The following is a 17820-nucleotide window of genomic DNA, read 5'->3' on the forward strand; positions in this document are numbered from 1 at the left end:
TTCAAGGTCATACTTTGGGCTGCAAAACTCAAGGGAACGGTATAATTTAGGGGGTGAAGAGCTTTTGTACATGAAAGAGGAGCGGGATTTACGTGTGATAGTATGTGATGATCTTAAGGTGGCCAAACAGGTTGAAAAGGTGATTGTGAAAGCTAGAAGGATGCTTGAGTGCATAGGGAGAGATTTGGCCAGTAGGAAAAAGGAGGTATTGATGCCCCTGTATAAGACTCTAGTGAGACCTCATTTAGAACACTGTTGTTCACCGCCAGTCCGCGGACCGGTGTCGGTCCGCAGAAAATTTCTGCCGTTCCGCGCAGGGCCAGCGAGATCAAGTCGGCAGTTAAATTTCCTGCCGACTGCAGTTCCTCCTAGCCTCAGACGATCAAGACAGATTGCCGACGACGGGGCCTTCCCTCTGTGAGTCTCGCCTGTTAGGAAACAGGAAGTTGAAACAAAATAGGCGGGACTCAGAGAGTGAAGGTCCCGACATCGGCAGCCTGTCTTGATCGCCGCCCCTGCCGAGTTGTTGAAGAGGGCCGCGGGGAAGTTGCATTTAGAACGGAGAGAACTTGCAGATACAGGTGCAGGTGGAGGGAGATGGTCAGCGTGTGCGAGCAAGATCCTAGGGAGCCTTCACAGTGGCTGTCTCCCCTCCCACCAGCTCTCCTACTTGCCAGGGCAGTGATTTACCAGCAACTTCCTGCAGGCAAGTACTGAGAGCTGCTGGAAGGGGAGGAAGCCACTGTAGGAGGCTGGGAAGCTGCTGGGATGGGAGGAGGGAAAGGGATGGGAAGAGAGTTAATGTTGGATAGAGGGAGGAGGGAAGGGAGAAGGAAAAAAGGAAGGAAACAGCTGGCAGGGAGATTACAGGAGGGGAAGGGGGTCAGGGTGGAATGGAGAGATCAGATGAGGGAAAGGGGAGAGAGAGGAATGAGAAAGTAGAGAGACATTGATGCTGGAAAGGGGGTCAGCAGAGAAATGAGAGTGGGATAAAGATGCTAGATCTGGTGTAGGAGAGATAAAAATGAAGAAGGCAGTGAAGTTAGAATGAATGATGTAAAAAGGAGAGAGGAGGCACAGGCTGGATGGACAGGGGAGAGGGGCATAGAAAGAAGTCAGATGGAAGGGGGAGAGGGCAGACATTGAATGGAACGCACAGATGCTGGATTGAAGAGACAGGGCAGACGCTGGAAGGAAAAGAGCGAAAAGAAGATGAAAGCAGAAACAAATAATTTTATTTCTATTTTGTCATTAGAATATATTAGATTTGAAATATATATCCTGCTAGAGACATAACTGGGGACTGCAATATTCTGTTAACATGATATTTCTATGTAGCATTCTATAATAGCTTGGCTTGTTCAGTTTTCTTGATAGTAGAGGGGATATATGTGAAGGGGAGGGGAGACAGGGGTTTTGTTGGTCCATGCTCTGTATATTTGTATTTATAAAATCACAATTGTTCAGAATATTGTTTCTTTTTATACTTTAATAAAATATGTTCAATATAAAATCATAACTGCGGCTTGTGCAGATGGGCTCAGATGGTTTGCGGGGACCGAGCTCGCGGAGATGGGGCGTAAACGGGGTTTTTTCATTTTAGTCCTAGTAGTTTGCCGGTCCACAAAATAATTCTTTTATTTCTGCTGGTCCACGGGTGTAAAAAGGTTGAAAAACACTGATTTAGAATATTGTGTACAATTCTGGAGACTGCACATTCAAGAAGATATCAACAGGATGGAGTCAGTTCAGAGGAAGGCTACTAAAATGGTCGATGGTCTTCATCATAAGGTGTCCATATGGGGACAGACTTAAAGATCTCAATATGTATACTTTGGAGGAAAGGCGGGAGAGGGGAAGATACGATAGACGTTTAAATACCTATGTGGCACAAATGTACATGAAGTAACAGAATAAGAGGGCATAAGATGATGTTAAGAGATGATAGGCTCAGAAGTAATCTAAAAGAAATTTTAAATACAACAAATGTGTGTAAGTCACTTTAAATGCAAAAGATGTTGAAAGACATTAGAATTTAAATTATTTTAAATCCATGCAATTAAATCTGCATCTGTTTTCAGTTCCGTTTGTGAAAAGTTGCTTCCCATTTGCTACAACGTCAATATCCCAATATTTCCTTTTACGAGATAGGATATGCCAAAAACATGTTAATTTTCAGTGGTACCTCTGCAGTTACTCTTTGTTTAGTATCTGACTCAAATTATTATAACAAAATAATAACTGCTTTATAACTATGAAAACAAAGTTTTGTATTTGATTTTGAGGATTCAAATATGTTTGTTCTGAATAGATACAGAAAACATGTATTGGGAGATGCAAGTGTGTCTGTTTAATAGAAAACAAATGTGGATTTGAGCACAATAATAAATTGAATGGGGAAGTCATATTTTGGAATACTGGGAGAAAAGGTGTTTCCCCAAAGTTATTTGCTAAAATTAAGGGCTCCTTTTACCAGGCCGCAGTAGAAATTTCTTTCGCAGCCCAGCCAAGTAAATGCTCCAACACTCATAGGTATTCTTTGAGGGTTGGAGCATTTACTTCACTGGTCTGCAGTAGAAACATCTACCACAGCTTTGTAAATGCCAGCATAAGTTACTGCATTAGCTACATCTAAATTTTCTTTTAAAATTAAAATCATATTAGAATCTGAAGAACTTGTTAGATTTTAAATTTAAAAAATTGAAAATCTTTTTTGGGTATTTATAGTCAAATTAATGTTTTAACATAATTGTTATTTTCTTAATATAGTTATATCATTAAAAGGGGAGAGCCATTTCCTTTGTCTCTTCCCCCACCCCCCTCTGAGCTAATTGTCAGTCGCCATGATTTTGAACCTGCTCAGGAGCCTGGTGAGATGAGATTTTGAAGACATTTATTTGTAGATGAGTCGCAATCTGTATGCATACACCAGTGCAGTACTGTAGAAGATCAACCAAGGAAATAAGCTAGAATTAAAAAAATAAAAAGACAAATTAATAGAAGGAGTCATATGAAATGTTCAGGCAAAATTAAGCTAGCATTGTTTTCATTTCTTCTTTAGAACTGCATCCTGAATTTTACCTTTTTTTTCTCTTTTGGCCTTCTCAGAGCCATTGTTTTATGAATGCACATGAAGAGCAAAATAGAAGCTAAAATTCAGGGTATCCTACTAAAATAATATAATAGGCTGCTTATGCGTGAAGACCAAGTAGGCATCTATTTTAAGATAGGTATGCGCTACTGCTTTGCCTTGAGATTAAGCATAGACATTTACACCACCTCAAAGACACAGACCTACATGTGTATTTTATAAACAAAAAATAAATTAATTCTGCCTACATTCTGCCCAAACTCATCTATGAACCATGATTTTTTATTGGCTGAGGTTAATAATAATAATTTTATTCTTATATACCGCCAAAGCCATGGAAGTTCGAGGCAGTATGGTTTCCACTTTTGCCAGGCCTCTTCATGAGAAGTCCTATATCACGAGTGTGTTTCAGATTGATCATATATCCCAACACAGAATACCTAGCCCTCACAGAGGTCAACATCATTTTCCTTGAACTTGCTTGACAGTGTCCAGGGTCAACTAGAGTAGGATTCCCAATGCAATAGTAGGTTTGGGGGTTTAGAATCCAACTTCATCCCCCCAGACTCATTCCTTTCAGTTCCAGGCTTCCTCCTAACTGTGATATGGCTAGTTGTGAAAACAAATATTGGATGTCATGTCTGCTTGTTTCAATACCACTTGTTCTTTCTATCCTATAGTTAGGAGTCTTGTTATTTTTAGCCTATAGCTAGGAGTCTTGTATGTGAAGATTTAGTAGTCCTGCTTGTCCTTTGAAGAAATGAACCTACATGTAGCAGGTTGTATTCCTCTAGCTTATAAGGGACTGAGGAGGTCCCATGCGAGACCAGCAGGCAGCAAGCCTATTCAAAACTCTTTTAGAAAGTTCTTTGGGTAGTACTTTCTACATGTTGGGCTCTGTCAATGATTCACCCATAGAGTATGTCCTGCTGTTCTCAAAGAATACCTGGTACAGATATACTTGATATTATCTTAAAGAAATATCTAAATTCACACACACTTGGTGAATCCATGGAATGTTTCTATATGTAGAAACAGGGCAGATAGGTAATTTAAATTGTAGAAATTTAGGAATAGCATGGCATACTTGGGGCTCCTTTTACGAAGCCGCGTTAGCGGCTTTATCGCACGCACATTTTTAGTGCGCGCGCTAACGCCTGTGCTAGCTGAAAAACTACCGCCTGCTCAAGAGGAGGAAGTAGCGGCTAGCGCGGCTGGAAAATTAGCGCGCGTTAAACCGCTAATGCAGCTTTGTAAAAGGAGCCCTTAGTCTGAAGGTGCTATCCCATATTTTAAACAATTACGATCCAATTAGTATTAGTCTAGTCCATGCTAGATGACACAGATGTTAATGGAAAATGCCTTGCATAGCAAATATACATGGTAGCTGTGCTTGAGATTGTGAACTAGTTCCATATGTGCTAGTTACCCTCCTGGTACTTGAGCATCAATCTCTCACTCTTCACTCTCCTTGAACTAGTTCCATATGTGCTAGTTACCCTCCTGGTACTTGAGCATCAATCTCTCACTCTTCACTCTCCTTGAACTAGTTCCATATGTGCTAGTTACCCTCCTGGATCTCTCACTCTTCACTCTCCTTGAACTAGTTCCATATGTGCTAGTTACCCTCCTGGTACTTGAGCATCAATCTCTCACTCTTCACTCTCCTTGAACTAGTTCCATATGTGCTAGTTACCCTCCTGGTACTTGAGCATCAATCTCTCACTCTTCACTCTCCTTGAACTAGTTCCATATGTGCTAGTTACCCTCCTGGTACTTGAGCATCAATCTCTCACTCTTCACTCTCCTTGAACTAGTTCCATATGTGCTAGTTACCCTCCTGGTACTTGAGCATCAATCTCTCACTCTTCACTCTCCTTGAACTAGTTCCATATGTGCTAGTTACCCTCCTGGATCTCTCACTCTTCACTCTCCTTGAACTAGTTCCATATGTGCTAGTTACCCTCCTGGTACTTGAGCATCAATCTCTCACTCTTCACTCTCCTTGAACTAGTTCCATATGTGCTAGTTACCCTCCTGGTACTTGAGCATCAATCTCTCACTCTTCATTCTCCTTGAACTAGTTCCATATGTGCTAGTTACCCTCCTGGTACTTGAGCATCAATCTCTCACTCTTCACTCTCCTTGAACTAGTTCCATATGTGCTAGTTACCCTCCTGGATCTCTCACTCTTCACTCTCCTTGAACTAGTTCCATATGTGCTAGTTACCCTCCTGGTACTTGAGCATCAATCTCTCACTCTTCACTCTCCTTGAACTAGTTCCATATGTGCTAGTTACCCTCCTGGTACTTGAGCATCAATCTCTCACTCTTCACTCTCCTTGAACTAGTTCCATATGTGCTAGTTACCCTCCTGGTACTTGAGCATCAATCTCTCACTCTTCACTCTCCTTGAACTAGTTCCATATGTGCTAGTTACCCTCCTGGTACTTGAGCATCAATCTCTCACTCTTCACTCTCCTTGAACTAGTTCCATATGTGCTAGTTACCCTCCTGGATCTCTCACTCTTCACTCTCCTTGAACTAGTTCCATATGTGCTAGTTACCCTCCTGGTACTTGAGCATCAATCTCTCACTCTTCACTCTCCTTGAACTAGTTCCATATGTGCTAGTTACCCTCCTGGTACTTGAGCATCAATCTCTCACTCTTCACTCTCCTTGAACTAGTTCCATATGTGCTAGTTACCCTCCTGGTACTTGAGCATCAATCTCTCACTCTTCACTCTCCTTGAACTAGTTCCATATGTGCTAGTTACCCTCCTGGTACTTGAGCATCAATCTCTCACTCTTCACTCTCCTTGAACTAGTTCCATATGTGCTAGTTACCCTCCTGGTACTTGAGCATCAATCTCTCACTCTTCACTCTCCTTGAACTAGTTCCATATGTGCTAGTTACCCTCCTGGTACTTGAGCATCAATCTCTCACTCTTCACTCTTCTTGAACTAGTTCCATATGTGCTAGTTACCCTCCTGGTACTTGAGCATCAATCTCTCACTCTTCACTCTCCTTGAACTAGTTCCATATGTGCTAGTTACCCTCCTGGATCTCTCACTCTTCACTCTCCTTGAACTAGTTCCATATGTGCTAGTTACCCTCCTGGATCTCTCACTCTTCACTCTCCTTGAACTAGTTCCATATGTGCTAGTTACCCTCCTGGTACTTGAGCATCAATCTCTCACTCTTCACTCTCCTTGAACTAGTTCCATATGTGCTAGTTACCCTCCTGGTACTTGAGCATCAATCTCTCACTCTTCACTCTCCTTGAACTAGTTCCATATGTGCTAGTTACCCTCCTGGTACTTGAGCATCAATCTCTCACTCTTCACTCTCCTTGAACTAGTTCCATATGTGCTAGTTACCCTCCTGGTACTTGAGCATCAATCTCTCACTCTTCACTCTCCTTGAACTAGTTCCATATGTGCTAGTTACCCTCCTGGTACTTGAGCATCAATCTCTCACTCTTCACTCTCCTTGAACTAGTTCCATATGTGCTAGTTACCCTCCTGGTACTTGAGCATCAATCTCTCACTCTTCACTCTCCTTGAACTAGTTCCATATGTGCTAGTTACTCTCCTGGTACTTGAGCATCAATCTCTCACTCTTCACTCTCCTTGAACTAGTTCCATATGTGCTAGTTACCCTCCTGGTACTTGAGCATCAATCTCTCACTATACTTACTAACGCAAACCACAAGACAATATATTCATCAATGAAGCTATCAAAATATTGATCCAGGAACAGAAGGCCAGGCCCAATGAATGCTGTGTCTTGGAGATAGATCTCACTTTTTGTCATATGTGCCACCTGAAAAAAAAACCCAAGAACAAGTGTTCACAATAGCAACAAAACCAAATCCAGTTACAGGATTATTTTTAAAACTGCACATTTATTTTGATGTATACTTTTGCTTCTGAAATGCTATTGATAACATTTATATTATATTAACTACCAGGAGCATGATTTTTTAAATTTGCTAACTCTAAATCTTCAACATTAAAACAGTGGTTTACAAGTATAAATTGGCCTTCAGAAAACTGCCTTCCCTGAACACAATGAAGATTATTTCCATTGCTTCACAATGGGGGTAATTTTATAATAGAGCACCTGTAGCTTTGTAAAACAGGCTCCAAGAATCAACTCTAGTAGCATATGGGATGCCCGTGTGCAAATTTATACCTGCTCTGAAAAAGGTGTAAATGTATGCCTACAGCCTGGTTGCCCTGAGTTGGCCCACTCTTACTAGCGGAAGCTAAACAGGGTCAGGCCTGGCTAGTACCTGGATGGGAGACCACCTGGGAACACCAAGTTCTGTAGGCTGAAGGGGCCCTATGTTGGGCAGCAGAAACTTAGTGAAGCTGCACATTGAACAGGAGAAGGCAATACAAATTTATACCTGCTCTGAAAAATCACAGGGTAGATCCCTCACTGTGCAGTGGCATGATCCACTCTGTAGTGTACATGTATCCACATATTTTACAAGGTAAAACAAAGAAAAACTGCAGACAGCGTCGGGTCCTTTGGTTTGTTTTAAGGTGGTAATATTATCCGCATTTATAGTTTTCTTATAATAAATTTAGCCTGCATCCTTGTACGTCTGTCTGCAGTTTTTCTTCGTTTTACCTTGTGTTTTTGCTCACTGCAGACCTTGTTGGTTCTTCCTTTGTTTTACAAAATATGAATATACGTTTGCAACTCTCTCTGTGCACCAAAATGCCCATGTGCAGATCACGTAAAAGTAGATTTACTCTCTCCATGTCCTTGTATTTTCCATATGTAAAACAGGTTTTATGCACTGAATAAGCCTTAGCTTGTGCACTTTTAGTTTCACTGAGAAGAGGCATTGCAGAGAACATTTATATACTCTGGGAGAAGAAACTAGTGCATGTTTTCAACTTTAAACCAGAAAAGCCCACAACGAGGAATGAAGTATATAACTTCACTGAAACTGTGCTCCATATTCTTGCTTAATTCGGCAAACAACAATCCAAACCTTACATTTTAGACATATTTCCCATTGTAAAAATACATGTAGAAAGGTACACATGCAAAAGGTTAAGTACCCATAATAAAATTCTAAGTGAAATCATGAACATACTTCCTCCTTCAAACTTGGGTCTGCACCACTGTTTCATGTGGATGAGTTTGTATCCTAAAAAAATTTAAATTGAATCAGGTTGGGCAGACTGGATGGACCATTCGGGTCTTTATCTGCCATCATCTACTATGTTACAGATAATTCAATAAACATTTGTAGCCTTGTTCCTTTTTGTGAACGAGTGTGTATCTTATAAGATTTCTATTCATATTTACATCAAGAACATCAACTCCACAGCTTTTTGCTCTTTGGGGACTCCAATATTGCTGTGGAATTTGGGGGGGGGGGGGGTTGTGCTCTAGTCCCAGTGATGGGACATTGAGAATCCACATGATTTACATTTACACCATGCAACACAGGCTTATTTAGTCACCCTCTCAGGAGGAATTACCTGGGACTCATGTGTACTTTCTCAGTGCTGCATCTGAATCCTAAACCACTTTTCCAAATGACAACTGCTTATACCATATGGGCATAACAAGGCTTTTCAAGCAAGCCCTTAAAAGCAGCACCACCACCACCTATTTTGATATCTTACTTTCCTGACTTTAATAGTTTTATTCCAAATTTTATTGAGAATGCTTTTATTACTTTATTAACAATGGGCCTCATAATCAAAACACAAATATATCTAAAATCCCGCCCAAATCGGCACAGGGAAGGCCGCAAAGCAGCCTGTTCAGTGCTATCGCCGCTGTTGTTTGGAACGGAGGTATGTCGGCCTCGCGGTGAGAGGGTTGGCAGGGTTCTGTTGCAAGGGATGGGAGGGAGAGATGGAAAGATACTGCACAGGGGGCTGGGTTGGCAGGGTCATTGGGGTTCTGCTGCACGGGGGGGAATGGCTTCGTGTTATCTGTTCCACAAAGATTTCAATGCTTTTTTATTTCAGAAATGTTATTATATCTGAAATTCAGTTTGTTTAAGGATCTGTAATTTGTTAACCATTTAAAGCTCTATTTTATAGGGAAGAACAATGCTTAGATTAGATCTAACACAACACAATTAAATTGCTTTCGGGGTTCTGCTGCATAGCGATGGGAGGGAGGGCTAGAAAGATGCTGCACAAGGGGGTGGGTGAGAGATGATTGTTGTACACAAACAAAAGAAGACAATCCCGAAAATAAGCCCTAGTGCAGTTTTTGGACCCCAAATTATTATGACAGTGTCTTATTTTCGGGGAAACACGGTATATATTTAAACTGCCTTGAATGTGTAACCACAAAAAGGTGGTATACAAGTCCCATTCCCTTTCTCCTTTCCTTTTTTTTAAAGAAACATAGAAACATAATGGCAGATAAAGGCCAAATTGCTTGTCTAGTCTGCCCATCCACAGTAACAATTATGTCCTCTGAGAGATCTCACATGCCTATCCCACACTTTCTTGAATTCAGAAGATTACTTGCATCTGTCAAAAATCCAGGATTAGTAGCGAAGTAAACAGACTTCTTACCACCAACTTATTTGTGATTTTAGCACTCACAAATCCAAAGGTTAAAGTATAAAGGCAGGGGTGCTTTTCAAACAGACCAGTTGTTGATTTTTTGTAGATCATTGCTGCTAACGTCATCACTAGTCCTATATGGAGCCCAGGTGAAAGAACACTTGTACCCTGGAAGGAAAAGATAAACAGTATGTAATGTAATGTATCATCTTGTCTTTTGGAATACCACTGAAAAATAACAGTCCTCACTCTGTTTCTTTAACAAAGAACAGAAGACCATAACTAGATCTTTCCTACCAAGTAAATTTAAGCATCCAGCTTTCACTCAGGACATATATTCCAAGATATTAAAAAAGCACAAGTTCTTATTTCAATTTGATATGCCACCTATTATGGAGTCTAAGCAGTTTACATAAAAATTAACAAATATATATATAAAAGGTAAATAAAACCTATTGCAAACAGAAAGACAATACTAGATACAAAAGGCAAGAAGGTTGAAAAGTTACAATTTTTATATATAAGGTATAAAAGGAAAGAACAATGAAGAGAAAGGGGTTAATAAGTTTGGGTTTTTTTTAAAAAGAAGTTAAGTGGAAGCCCGAGAGCACGTTTCGACAGGCAGAATTTAATATGGGGCTGGAGGGCCCATTAATTGCCCATTAGGCATAGGGGAGGCAGGTTAGGGAAAGAATAGGAGAGGGGGTTTTGTCTTCCCACCTTGGCCGGTCAGAACTGAATCTGATTGGCCAAGGCATGGAAGGTTCGAGTGGTGGGGGCTATATAAGTCGGGACCTTCCGGGGTCAGGGGTTCCCGATTCCTGGAGGGTGACTTTTCCCTCCCTTCCGTGGGTGGTTCAGTTGGCGCTGGAGTTGAGGGATGTTGCAGCGGCTGTGTCCCGAGCTACCAAGCGTTTTTGGGGGTGGGCTCATCCGGCGAGCCGTAAGAGGACATGAGCTCGGAGCGAGCATCAGGGAACGGTATGTCAAGGGGCATGGAGGTCATGCCACCCCCAGGCCCTAGCTGAGGATGGCAGGGAATTGGGGAATTTAGTGTATAAAGACTTTGTATGGTAGCTCGGGCGTTATACTGTTTTGTTTAATTGCTGTTTATTCCAATAAACAGGGCTGCGGCCTATATTTTCCAATAAGCTTGTGTACAGTATTTTGTAAAATGGAGTGGGGCTAATAAGGGTGAGGGAGGGTGTTTGGGGGAAAGGGTGATGGGGCCCTTCCAGCTCCAGATGTTAATGCTGAAGTGTCAAATCTTAGACCTTGAAAGCATCTTTAAACAAAAATGCCTTAAGACTTGATTTAAATTTAGAAGCACAGTTTTCCTGTCTGAGATTTTTAGGAAGAGAATTCCATAACGTAGGTGCCCAGGGCCTATGCCAGTGATACAAACACAAGATAGAAGTACACACAGAGCATTCAGGAGGGATAATTTGTAAGCCTGTCCCTCCTGAACAGGTGGGCCTGGGTGGGCAGAGACCCACCCAGTTTCTCTTTAGGCCCACCTAATCGTGATGCACATTGTTAATGTAGCTGGTGGGGATCCCTGGGCTCTGCCAGCTGAAAAGTCCTTTCTGGAGTCCTGACAAGACTTATCCTCCTGACAGCCAGCTGTGCATTTCTAGCTGCCAATAGGAACACTCCCCCTCCCTCATGCTCAGTTCACTTGGAACCCCCATGCATGCATGCATGGGGGATGCCAGTTGAACTGAGCAAGCATCAAGGGTAAGGGGAAGAGTGCTGGTGTTGGCAGTTGGAAATGCGTTGCTGACTGCCAGGAGGATAAGTCTGGGACTCCAGCAAGGACTCTTCAGTTGGTGGGGTCTGAAGATCCCTGCCAACTAAGGTATTTATTTTTACTGTTTCGGCTGGATGGGGCAGGGTGGCAGAGCAAAAATGCATGGGTCAGGCCCACATTGTCCACCACCAGACCTACCCTAAAACCAAGATCTAGCTATGCTTCTGGTTTGTATATAGGTACCTCAATGTTTTCAGGAATTTTTTATATGCATCATTATGTTTATAACGCCCTTTTAAACAAATATTGACCACATCCAGAAATCTACAAGTTTTAACATAGGAGCTTGTTTACTAAAAGGTAATAAGCATTTATATAGTGCATTCCTTATTTTGCAGCTTAAGCCCTAGTGGTAGTACGAGACTATTGTTAGGAAGGGCAGAGTTGTCATTTTCAACCTAGGTGGCAACAGGGCAAAAGCATCCAGGGACTGCTCCTACCCCACCAGGGACAACCCCAGTAAGTGAGGGGGGGGGGTTTGAGGGAAGGAGGGAACTGTATTAATGCTGATTGGTAGATTTAGGGGGGCCACAACAAATGTCTGCCCTGTGTGGTAACTGCAAGCCAGGTGTTGGCCACACCTCCAGCAGCTACCACAGGCTTTGGACTTAATGCATGTTAAATTTTTGCTGCTAATGCATGTTAACTTCACAAATTTACTAAACAATAGTAAAAAGACCCTCCAGTTTATTCCTCCCTAAGCTAAATATTAAAAATATTTGCAAAACAAAATCATATTTTTTATGCCAATTGTTCATAAACTTGTTCTAGGGAATCCTCAGCTAATCTGGTTTTTAAAACATCTACAATAAAAATGCATAATCTCATATTAAGGAAATTAGAAAGTCATGGGGTAGGAAGTAATGTCCTATTATGGATTAAGAACTGGTTGAAAAATAGAAAACAGAGTAGGGTTAAATGGTCAATATTCTCAATGAAGAAGGGTAAATATCAGGGTCTGTGCTAGGACTGCTGCTTTTTAACATATTTATCAATGATCTAGAGATGGGAATAACTAGCGAGATAATTAAATTAGCTGATGACAGAAAGATTAAATCATGAGAAAATTGTGAAAAATTGCAAGAGCACCTTGTGAGACTGGGCATCAAAATAGCAGATGACGCTTAATGTGAACAAGTACAAAGAGATGCATGTGGCAAAGAGAAATCCAAACTATATCTTCATGATGCAGGGTTCCACATTATGAGTCACCACCCAGGAAAAGGTATCTAGGTGCCATCGATGATACGTTGAAACCCTAGTTCAGTGTCCAGCAATAACCAAGAAAGGAATCAAAAGCACTCTCAAAGAGGTTGGCTTTTAACTGGGCCTTGCCAGAGACGGAGCCCGCCGTAGGATTCGGGCAGCTTCTTCCAAGCATACGGCGCAGCAAAGCAGAAGGGAGAGAGTCTGGAGTTGGCAGTTGAAGAGAAGGGCACAGACAGGAGGGACTTATCAGCTGAGCGGAACTCAAGGGGTGGGGGGGGGATCATAGGGGAGATAAGTGAAGAACGATAGTGAGGGGCAGCTGAGTGAGTGCATTTGTAGGTCAGTAAGAGGAGTTTGAATTGTAATCGGAAACGAATGGGAAGCCAATGAAGTGTCTTCAGGAGAGGGGTAACCAAGAAAGGAAACAGAATGTTAGGAACTAAGGAACGAGAAACAAAAGATGAGAATGTTATAATGCCCTTATATCATTCTGTGGTACGGCTGCACCTTGAATACTGTGTACAGTTATGGTTGCTGCATCTCAAAAAAAGCTATAGCGGAATTCAAAAAGGTACAGAGAAGGGCAACAAAAATGATAAAACGGATGCAACAACTTCCCTATGAGGAAAGTCTAAAGCGGCTAGGGCTCTTAAGGCTGGAGAAGAGATGGCTCAGGGGAGATATGATAGACATCTATAAAATATACTAAGTGGATTGGAATGGGGAGATGTGAATTGCTTGTTTATGCTTTCCAAAACTCCTGAGACTAGGAGGCATGCAACGAAGCTACTAAGTAGATTTAAAACAAACCGGAGAACAAACAAACATTCAAACCTTTTTTAAACTTTGCTAAACTAACTGCTTTCATCACATTCTCCAGTAATGAATAATTTCCTTTAAAAAATAAATACATAAAGTCCATAAGCCCTTATTAAGATGGACTAAAATCTGTTTTACTCCTTGGGATCTTATAATGTACTTGTGACCTGGATTGGCCACTGTTGGAAATGGGTTGCTTTGATAGTCATTCAGTATTTCACAGCACAGTTTGGACTTTTAAAGACTTTTTTTTAATGTTTAATGGATCCTACCCCACTTCCTCTTTGTCTTTCTACTCACATGCAAGTTCCTTTTTCATTAGAAACAATTCTGGCACTTACACAGGCCTAGAATTAAAAATTAGATATTCCTCTCCCCCCAGCCAACATCGTGCTTACCGTTGGTACTGAAGAAGGTTCACAGTCTAAAGCGCGCGAGGACAAAGGAGCGCCGACAACTGAGCGCAGGACTTCATCGCGCCGAACAAAAAACGTATTTTAAAGGGCTCCGACGGGGGGTTAATAGAGATCGTGCTGGCGTTGTGGGGGGTTTGGGGGGTTGTAACCCCCCTCATAATACTGGAAACTTTTTCTCTGTTTTTTAGGGAAAAAGTTAAGTTTTCAGTATAATGTGGGGGGGTTACAACCCCCCAAACCCCCCACAACGCCAGCACGATCTCTATTAACCCCCCGTCGGAGCCCTTTAAAATACGTTTACACCCCCCCAACATGGCAGCGTGAGGCAGCACGATCCCTGTTAAGTAGAATGGGGGGTTCCCCCCCCACATATCCTGTCAGAGCCCTTTAAAATACGGGTTTTCTTTGGCGCGATTAAGCCCTGCGCTCAGTTGTCCTCACGCGCTTTTGACCTATCACCCCGAAGAAACTTGCTGCAGCACACATTCCGTTTGCCTTCCTTAAGGCTGTGGCGCACTGCGCCGACGCCTTCAATGATGTGTCTACCATCACTCCCAGGTCTCTTTCAAGGTTACTCACCCCTAGCGGTGATCCCCCCATTTTGTAAGTGAACATCGGGTTCTTTTTCCCTACATGCATGACCTTGCATTTCCCTATGTTGAAGCTCATTTGCCACTTTTTGGCCCACTCTTCCAGCGCTGTCAGATCTTTTTGGAGATTTTTGCAGTCCTCCTTGCTTTCAACCCTGCTGTATAATTTGGTGTCATCCGCAAATTTAATAACCTCACATTTTGTTCCTGCTTCCAGGTCGTTAATAAATATATTGAACAGGAGCGATCCCAGCACCGACCCCTGCGGAACTCCGCTCGTGACCCATTGCCAGTCTGAGTAATGGCCCTTTACTCCAACCCTCTGTTTCCTGTCCGCCAGCCAGTTTTTGATCCAAAAACTAAAAGTACTAATATTCACAAACAAACCCTAATATGTAAGACTCTGCAAGCAGTACAACCCCAGAGGAAAAGAAACAAATGCATTTCTTCCTGAACAGACAGCAGATATAAATCAATCACTAAATAAAAAAATTAAAGCATTCCCCCTACCATTGTCGTCTCTCTCCCTCCATGCTGTGCCTTGCCTTCTGGCCTGCCCCCCGGTGTTATCTTCGGGCCAGTCCACGGTGCGATCAATGCAGTATCTTTGGGCTGGCTCCCTGAGTGCTGCATTGCACAAAGCTGTAGGCAGCGCACGTCCCGCGCCTAGATGAGGCGTTGCAACGTCAGAGAGAAGGCTTCCGGTTCAGGCGCAGGACGCGCGTAGGAGCCTTTTTCTACAGCTTTGTGCACTGCAGCACTCAGGGAGCCGGCCCGAAGACGCCACGTTGATCGCACTGTGGACCGGCCCGAAATTAACACTGTTTTCTGCCCGATGGACGTGCCGGCCCTATGGACCGGCAGAAAATTTCTGCGCACCGGCACCAATCCACGGACCGGCGGTTGAAGAACACTGCTTTAGAGAATCTTGCCTAGCGGCGCCCAGGTCTTTCTCCCTCAGAGCACTGATTTTCTGTCTACTGTTTGTCTGTGCTGAGCTAGCACACTTTATTACATCAGCTCCTTAAATCAGTGTCTCACAAACTTTGCGAGCTGCGGCATACTAAACTAGTGGCCACGGCTCGAGGGCACCCAGAAGTGTAAGGATGTCGACGCGATGACATCACGTCGACGTCTGCACATGCACGGAAGCCCTCCAGATGGGGCCCTGAGCCTCCAGTGTGTGTGTGGGGGGGAGGGGAGGTGCTAAAAAAGAAGAGGCGTGTAGAGGAGCAGAGGCATTGGCAGCGACTGTGCTTACAGAATGTGCCTCTCGCCGCAAGAGGCACGGTCCTGTAGGCAGTCAGCCAGCGCTGGCGCCTCTCCTCCTCCCCGGCGTCTCGTGGCATGCAGTTTGCGATGCACTGCCTTAGATTCACAGACTGCTGCTACTCGTTACACAAGGCAAGAACATTAACTGGGGGAAACTTACTGCTATCGTGGAACCATTCTTTCCAACTCCACCGCTCAAGATGACCCTGAAGTAACTGGAACAGGAAAGCAATGCTCCCCCAATTATGCCAAGAATAGGGAGGGTTTTCAGCGGCAGTCCTGTTAATGGGATCTTCAAAAGAAGGAAACAGGTTTGAAATTCTTGGTCTAAAGAAGGGCACAAAACATGCTGCAAATGTTTGGTATGAAAGTAACGTAATATTGAAAGACAGAGCAGGGTTTTATTTTCAATCCCTTTGCCTCAATTCAGTTGACTATGTTAGAGTTAATAGCATGCTTTTAATATGTAAAATGAACAATGAATAATCCTACAATTTTGATCAAAGTTGCCTCCACTGCATGCAGATCTCTCTCATGAATATTCATTGTGGATATCCTGAAAACCTGACTGTCTGAGGTGCCTGAAGGACCAGATTTGGGCATTGCTGCACAAGATTAAAAAAAAAAAAAAAAATAGGTACATGTAGAGGGATACTTTCTCACATGTCCAACTTATGTGAGGGATTGGGGGATTCCCGTTGCACCACTGGCAAAGATAGCTACATCACAGGTAATGCGGATATGCTTACCAACTCCTCTTTGGAAGGCAGCAAGTGCATCTATGTTATCCACAGCACATGGTAACTTACTGCAAAATACAAGGTGCTTTCCAAACTAGGGTTGGCAGATTTCCAGTATAAACAAGATGACACCTGGTCCCGCCCTTTTCTGCCCCGCCCCCACAAACCTCCCCAAGCTCAGGACTGTGTCTGCGCATGTATGGACGTTGACTCGATGACATCACATGCATGCATATGACATCATTGTGTCGACATCTGCGCATGCGCAGATGCCCTCCAGACGCAGCCCTGAGGTTGGAAATTTCCAAAACCCGGACAAAAGAGGACATGTCCGGGTTTTCCTGGACGTCTGGCAACCCTAGCCATAACCCACCTATTCTCCACCCATTTACTACCCCCTGGCTAGAGCAAGCAGTTACTGCTTGAGTTAGGGTGAGGGCCATGTGGTAATTACCATGGTAACTGCTTATATCACTAAACGGTCCCAAAATGGCATTTTATGAAGGAAAAAAAAATAAATGGATAGTTTTTTTTAAAAAATGCACCAAAATCTATCAGTGGGTACAGGCAGTGGCATGCGTTCAGGGCCTTCAGAGGATATGCCTCATCTCCTAAAGGCCCTGAGGGCACTGCTCTGAATTTGATTGGTTGAGCAGGCAACAGGCAGATACTGCTCAGCCAATCAAATTCAGATCAGTACTATCAGGGCCTTAAGAACATAAGAAATGCCGCTGCTGGGTCAGACCAATGTCCATCGTGCCCAGCAGTCCGCTCCTGCGGCAGCCCGTAGGTCAAAGACCAGTGCCCTGACCAAGTCTAACCTTACCTGTGTACTTTCTGGTTCAGCAGGAACTTGTCTAACTTTGTCTTGAATCCCTGGAGGGTGTTTTCCCCTATAACAGCCTCCGGAAGAGCGTTCCAGATTTCTACCACTCTCTAGGTGAAGAAGAACTTCCTTATGTTTGTACGGAATCTTTTCCCTTTTAACTTTAGAGAATGCCCTCTCGTTCTCTTTACCTTGGAGAGGGTGAACAACCTACTAAGTCTATTCCCTTCATTATCAAGAGGTTTGGAGAATCCTCAGCCCAAAGAACCATGCCTTTTGGTTTGATGCAGTTTGACTGGTTGAGCAGACTGCATCAAGCAAAAAATTAACCAAAAAATTAAAAAGCAGGGCAGTACTGCTGGGGATTCACTGAATCCCCTGAAAGCCCTCACCTCACACCACTGGGTACAGGAAATGCAAATACCATCGTATCTTTGCTTCAGAATATAAACCATCCTACAATAGGTTTATAGCATGGCAATTACCTTT

At 43.0% G+C, this 17820-nt stretch overlaps 1 protein-coding gene across 1 annotated transcript in view; it reads right to left on the reverse strand.

Annotated features, from left to right (window-relative positions):
* The window catches only part of CHPT1 (choline phosphotransferase 1), a 53079-nt gene that overhangs the window by 13008 nt on the left and 22251 nt on the right, over positions 1 to 17820 (reverse strand). Inside the window, exons 5-8 of the mRNA XM_033953311.1 lie at positions 15926 to 16057; positions 9659 to 9817; positions 6792 to 6917; positions 2856 to 2966 (exon numbers count right to left, since the gene is read on the reverse strand). Coding sequence (XP_033809202.1) covers positions 2856 to 2966; positions 6792 to 6917; positions 9659 to 9817; positions 15926 to 16057 — 528 coding nt within the window. The remainder of the gene's footprint in view (positions 1 to 2855; positions 2967 to 6791; positions 6918 to 9658; positions 9818 to 15925; positions 16058 to 17820) is intronic.

The sequence above is a fragment of the Geotrypetes seraphini genome, chromosome 7 (assembly GCF_902459505.1).
Source record: "Geotrypetes seraphini chromosome 7, aGeoSer1.1, whole genome shotgun sequence".
Taxonomy (NCBI): Eukaryota; Metazoa; Chordata; class Amphibia; order Gymnophiona; family Dermophiidae; genus Geotrypetes; species Geotrypetes seraphini.